We start from the raw sequence: 6,215 nt of genomic DNA on the forward strand, positions 1-6,215 counted from the left end.
AGATTTATTTATTTTTACAGTTCAAAAAATTTAACATTAACTGACCAGCAGCAGATGGCTTCTGGATAAAAAAGATCTTTGATACCAGATGAATGTTTCGGTTTAAAAACATAACCATGCTCCAGGGACATCGATACCACGGTCATGTAACCCGAAAACATAAATATCATTAGTATAAAAGAGTAAAGAACCGCACGAAAACCTCTAATTAAGTGCCAATGACAATACGACGCGTCCTAACAACAATGTTCTATCTGCAGCGTGCGGATTACACAATGTTCTATCTGCAGAGTGCGGATTACACAATGTTCTATCTGCAGCGTGCGGATTACACAATGTTCTATCTGCAGAGTGCTGAATACACAATGTTCTATCTGCAGAGTGCGGATTACACAATGTTCTATCTGCAAAACGAGGGTTTCGGGACACCTCCAAAGGAATGCTTATTACTCCGTAACCGCTCGTTCTACTTCACTTTTTGCAGTCAATAATTAAACATTGGACCTTTACGATTCTTTCCGTGTGCTCCGATTGGCCTTAATGTCTTCCAGTTACTTGTAAACCACATAAAGGTGAAGGGGTGCGCCTAACCCCGTTTTGCATATAGAACATTGTGTAATCAGCACTGCAGATAGAACATTGTTTATTCAGCACTCTGCAGATAGAACATTGTGTAATCCGCACGCTGAAGATAGAACATTGTTGTTAGGACGCGTCGAATAACATTTTACTTAAAGTACAATAATAACAGACTGTTCATTAAAAAGAGCTAAGTATTGTAACACGGATGCCTACGCCCAGCACACACCTAACGCACTGTAAAATGCTTGCAAACTACATTCTTTGCAACATTGCAAAGAATTTGCGAGCTTTGTATTGCAAAAGAATTAGTTCGTATTGCGAAGAATTTCTTTGCAAGGGGTTTGAATCCTTGCAAACAATGTGTTTGCATTGCAAAGAAATAGTTTGCAAGCTTGTGAAGAACTAGTTCGTATTACAATGCTTGAAAATTCTTTGCAAGCTGCAAAGAAAGTAGTTTGCAATACGAACCTATTCTTTGCAAGCATTTTGCAGTGCGTATTTCGGCTTTCTCACATGTCAACGATGCGGGCTAAGGACGCCTCGAAATGTGAATTAGACGCATTAGACATCGGGTCATCGATTGAAACCGTCACCGCAGTTGAGAAAAGTCACCCAGAGTTGTCCTAGGGCATGAAAGTTCCAACAGCGTCTCCTGGAAAATCAGCAAGCTGCCACTTGAGCGGTTATCCGGAGCGTCGCGCGCGCTGAGCGGTTGTCCTGGGCGCCAAGGTAGGTAAGCTGTTGTCCACAAAGCGGGAGTGAGGTAAGCGTTTTCTTCCGGCCGCCGAGGCGGTGAGCGGTTGTACATAGGGGGTATCGTTACGGTAAATTCCAAGTCTCTAGCACATCTCCCTCTAGCAGAACAGACAGACACGAGGTCGTTGCATATGCCCGCTAGGTTCATACTGTAAAAAAATCCAGGGTAATATTTGTTCACCCATGTGTGGATAAATTTCTCCCTGTGTTTTCTAATCTAGATTGACCCACACAGCAACGGGTGGGTAAATCGTTATTTTTATCGGTAGTGTGTAAAATTCCTTACCATGTGGTAAGAAAACATTGCGTCTCGGACGGGGAATCACCCCTTACACTTACACAGATGAAATTTAACCAACTCTGGGTAAATAAATTTCACCTTTCTGGAGGGGAGGTTTCTTTCAACACCCACGGGGGTAAAATATTGCCAGCACTGGGTGTGTAAATTTTATCTTACTGACTAGGAGTTTACTTTTGAACTCCCACAGGGTTGACGGCCACAGCATCATCGTAGGATAGGTGCGTTCGGACAACTTCTAGACCGACGCAACGCCACCCAGAAGATCACCTCTTTTCTTTGCACTCGGCTCCCTCGACGCGAAGCATGCGATCGTTAGATGGCGTTTCAGCCGGATTGTTATTCATCTGAAGGGCATGAAATATCACTCTATCCTCATGGGTAGATAAAAGAGATATCCATGCCGCGAGAACAAGTTAGCAAACCTTGTATGGAGATTTGCCCTACACATTGCTGGGTGAAATTTACCAAACAGAGCGTGGGTAAATTTATTTTCACTGGTTACTGGTTACGTAAAGGGGCGTTGTGTCCCCTTCAAGGGTAAAATTACCCTCGCAAATTTTTACAGTGAAGGAATCGAGGGGGCCTCAACTCCGGCAATCTAGTGTACACCCTTCCCGGCAATCTCTAGTTAATCGGCTTCAAAAGCCATGTTTTTTGCCTACATTCGGGGTGACATTAGTGCGTTTTGCCTAGTTACAGGCGGTCTATGCCCTTGAAGCTAAATATTCGTCAAGGAATCTGGCCGTCTAGGCAATCTGGTGTACATCCTACAAGAGAGTTGAGGCCCCCTCGGAAGAAATACTGGAATACTTATTGGTTTTACTCTCCTCCATGTGCAGGTTGCCGCTTTCATGATGTTCGTTCATCTATTACTCACCGCTGCAGACAATATCACCACCCCCAAGTCATACAGTTTTGCCGCACGCTTTTCGACGCGCACCCTTTTCGGATACATCACCTCATTTGTCTCATACCACATCATCAGTGGGAGAAGACAAAACATCCTATCAGCGTTTCACCATTCACGCATCGCTGCCCAGGCGCTGTATGCCAGCGGCTGGAACCAGGTGAGACGCAAAACAAACAGTGCAGCCACTTAGCGCTCGTTCACCCATTTGGCGTGGCACTGTGGCATTTGGAATGAATACATGGGTTCTGAAGTAAATCTTCATGGCATTGTAAAAGTTATAAGAGTTTTACGATAATTTAAATGTGATGATATGTTCCTGCTAAAACTGATGTTTAGCCGATCGTTTAGCTATCCCTGTGAAAGCTTTCTCAGAAACTAGATCGCTCACAACAACTCAGTCTACTGTGATTAATTTTAATGGGTCAGATTTCTTTTATAAGGTAAGACGGACTGAGTTATTAGCAGATTATCGGTGGTAAATGCAAGGCAAATTGTAATTTGCCAAAGAGCGCAGGGAAGCTCTCTTAAATTCTAGTCTGGACGCTCTTTCCACTAAACCCCTACCATGGGATCTGGAATTAAGAGAAACTTTAATGAGTGCAATGCCTGATGCATCAGCTACAGCCAAGGATCGAGGCTCGCTGTTTGCTCGTTCCATTCAAGGTTCAAATGTGGGTAATGTATTTGCTAGTCTCTGTTTTCAATTAGATTTAAGTGATGATTTTCATGATGACGTACAACAGCACCGAGTTAACGACATTACTTATAATGATTTTGATGAGGACGATTGCATTCCTCTTGACATACTAGCTCTGTTCAAAGTAGATTTTTCCTGTGACTTGTCTTTACTAGAAAATGAATTTTTAAAGGCCCTCTTACCTCAAACTCAAGTCTACTCCAATTATTAGAAACCAATGAAAATGTAAAAATAATGCCTAAGTTAACTCTTTTGTAGACATTAAGAACCAAGGCAAGGACCCTAAAGTAAGCACTGAAAGGAGAATGAGGGTCAGGGCTGAAGTGCAAAAGTGCATTCAAAAGTACCGAAATCCTGGGCAGAAAGATGTAAGTCACAATGAGAGTATTGCTTGCAGAGATGCGCATCGGGCGGGTGCGCTCCGCCCGGCAGCCACCGAGCGCTCGTCGCCTGGGTGCTCCGCCCGGCCCGTCTCTTCGTCAACGGGCCGGGTGGCCGCCCGGACCGAGCCTGGCGGCGGGTGGGCGGTCCGCCCGCTCCGTTCGGCACTTTTTGGCGTGGCGAGAGTAGCTGTCGGCCAGCGCCGACCCGGCCGGACCCGTGCACAGGTGACTTCGGCACTGTTCGGATGTCCGGCTGGTGACTGCTGCCGCCACGCCAAGCTACAGCACCACCCGTGAACTGTCGCTCTCTCTCGCACACCTCAGGCAGCGGGTGGAGCCCGCCCGCCCGATGCGCATCTCTGATTGCTTGTCGTGAATTTTGCTTGTTTAAAGTTCAAGTTCCTAAACAGTCAAACTTACAGCTAGGCCAAGTTTTATCTTTTAAATATTTAAGTGGAGCCAATCTTAGCTTATTCTTTGAGTGATGTACCTACGACTCCTCCAAAATGGGAGCCAGAGGTGTAGGTGTGCTATGTTCCTGGTTTATTGTTCGGAAAAATGGTAAGCTTGTTTCTTCTGCATCCCTTAAACATGAGTATGTTAATGTTAATTGGTACAAGTTTACCATAATACCTGGTCCAGTTGATTTTGTCATTTAACAGGAATGCTTGTCACTATTTCTATCATGCTAAAATACTCCACATCATATAAATAGATGCTTAGTACATAGTCCTTGGCACCCTCAGATCATTATTCAAGTGTTAAAAATATCAAAATAATTTCAGATTAAAAATAAAAAATATAAAAAGTAAAAATAAAAACAATCAAAAACAAATTAAAACAATTCTCTTCTGTAAGAAACCTAAGCTTGCGCTACTGTGGAAGCAGATAATATAGCTTTAGTTTTCAGTTAGTATGTTTTAAATGAGGTTACAAAGTCATATGTAGGTCTTGCCCAGAGTGGAAGAGCGTAGCAAAACAGTGGTCGGGGGAACCATAACAAAGAAAAAACCGTTATGCTAAAAGGAAACAATACTTGATTCAATCGACTTCATGGACTCAAAGTCGCAGGTAGTGCTTATAAACCCATACCAGAACAACTTTTTCTTGGCTTCTCATTTTCCATCCCCCAGAGGCCCTCTCCCTCTCTTTCATTACATAAATGTCTAACGAACGACCTGGTCAACTCTCAGGTCTTTGAATATTAATTCACACAATAAAGCCTCTAATCTGACTGTGCCGGTAGAGGATCTCAATAATCACTATGCCTCGGTCTCTTCTGTAAAGTTTCCTGAGCAGATTACTTGTTGTATTGAGAAGTATGTGAGTACGTGCCAGGTGAAGGATATTAATGATAAATTTCACTTTAAGTATGTAACACCAGAAGAGATCATTGAAGCTATACTCTCTATAAAATCTAATTCCAAGGGTGTTGACCTATTGCCTATGCCTGTCAAGTTCATTAAAATATGCCTACGTCTCTTGCACCCTGTCCTTGACCATATTTTTAATTATAGTCTTCAAAATGGGAGTTGTCCAGCTGTTTGGAAGAAGGCTAATTTATTGCCAATACGTAAGATTAAAGACCCTAATGTACCTGAAGACTATAGACCAGTCAGCATTATCTGTGTTATGGCCAAAGCAATTGAAAAGGTAGTCCACAAACAAGTGTGTGAATACTTAATTAACAATAACCTGTTTAGTGAGTTGCAGTTTGGTTTTAAAAACAACCATGGCACTGTGACTGCCCTCCTGGGGGTAGTTGACGAGGTCAGAGCTGCAATGGATAGAGGGGAGCTCACAATTATGACATTATTGGATCTGTGTAGAGATTTTGATTGTGTGCACCATGACCATGGCTTGCTATTAACTAAGCTAAAATTCCGTGGCTTCTCTGAGGCAGTTGTAGGCTGGTTCGTCTCCTACCTGTCTGAAAGGTACCATAGTGCTTGTCAGTGAAGATCTGCACTCTCAATGGGTGAAAATTGCTACTGGAGTGCCTCAAGGGAGTGTCCTGGGCACTCTTTTGTTTCTGTTGTCATAAAAGACCGGTCCTGGACGCCAAAATGATTGAAACAAATATTCTAACATCCTAATCAATTGACAGTATTAAATCGTGCTCCTATGAAAAGTTTGTTTTATAGCGCTACGAACAGTTCGTAACCAAAATTGACGAATAATGCTCGGTTTGTTAGCATATGAGTAGATAATAAATGTTAGTGATAGGCATGGCTTGCTCCGCAGTTTATCACGAAGAAGTCAGGAATGATAAAACCGGAGGATCTTCGTATGATCAAATACTAGAGGACTCCGGGATTTTGCTCCGTATGATTGTTCTTCAGGAACACCTGATCTTTTTTTAACAGGAAGTCAAGGTTGCCCGGGAGGGTTTTCGAGGTTGCTGTATCCATTTCCGTGAAGTTTTTGATCTCCAAGGGGCGGAACCAGTACAAAAAGAGGGTGTTCGCTTCGCTTCGCTTCGCTTCGCTGCGCCGGCAACTTCGTTCGACAGGGGCCGGGCCTGCTTGGCCTGCCGGCGGCGATGGTCGGGCCTGCGGCCCGACCATTTCTGTCACGCGATTTGCT

General features: G+C 43.6%; 1 protein-coding gene across 4 annotated transcripts in view; it reads left to right on the plus strand.

Annotated features, from left to right (window-relative positions):
- The window catches only part of LOC127750489 (uncharacterized), a 38,756-nt gene that overhangs the window by 9,540 nt on the left and 23,001 nt on the right, over positions 1–6,215 (plus strand). For 3 of the 4 annotated variants that reach the window (XM_052272277.1, XM_052272276.1, XM_052272275.1), the window contains exon 3: positions 2,479–2,706. In XM_052272277.1, coding sequence (XP_052128237.1) covers positions 2,479–2,706 — 228 coding nt within the window. Of the gene's footprint in view, positions 1–1,116; positions 1,312–2,478; positions 2,707–6,215 lie in introns of all 4 variants that reach the window. The other variant, XM_052272278.1, reaches the window with a different exon arrangement.

This window comes from Frankliniella occidentalis, unplaced genomic scaffold (genome assembly GCF_000697945.3).
Source record: "Frankliniella occidentalis isolate FOCC.00 unplaced genomic scaffold, Focc_3.1 Scaffold197, whole genome shotgun sequence".
Classification (NCBI taxonomy): domain Eukaryota; kingdom Metazoa; phylum Arthropoda; class Insecta; order Thysanoptera; family Thripidae; genus Frankliniella; species Frankliniella occidentalis.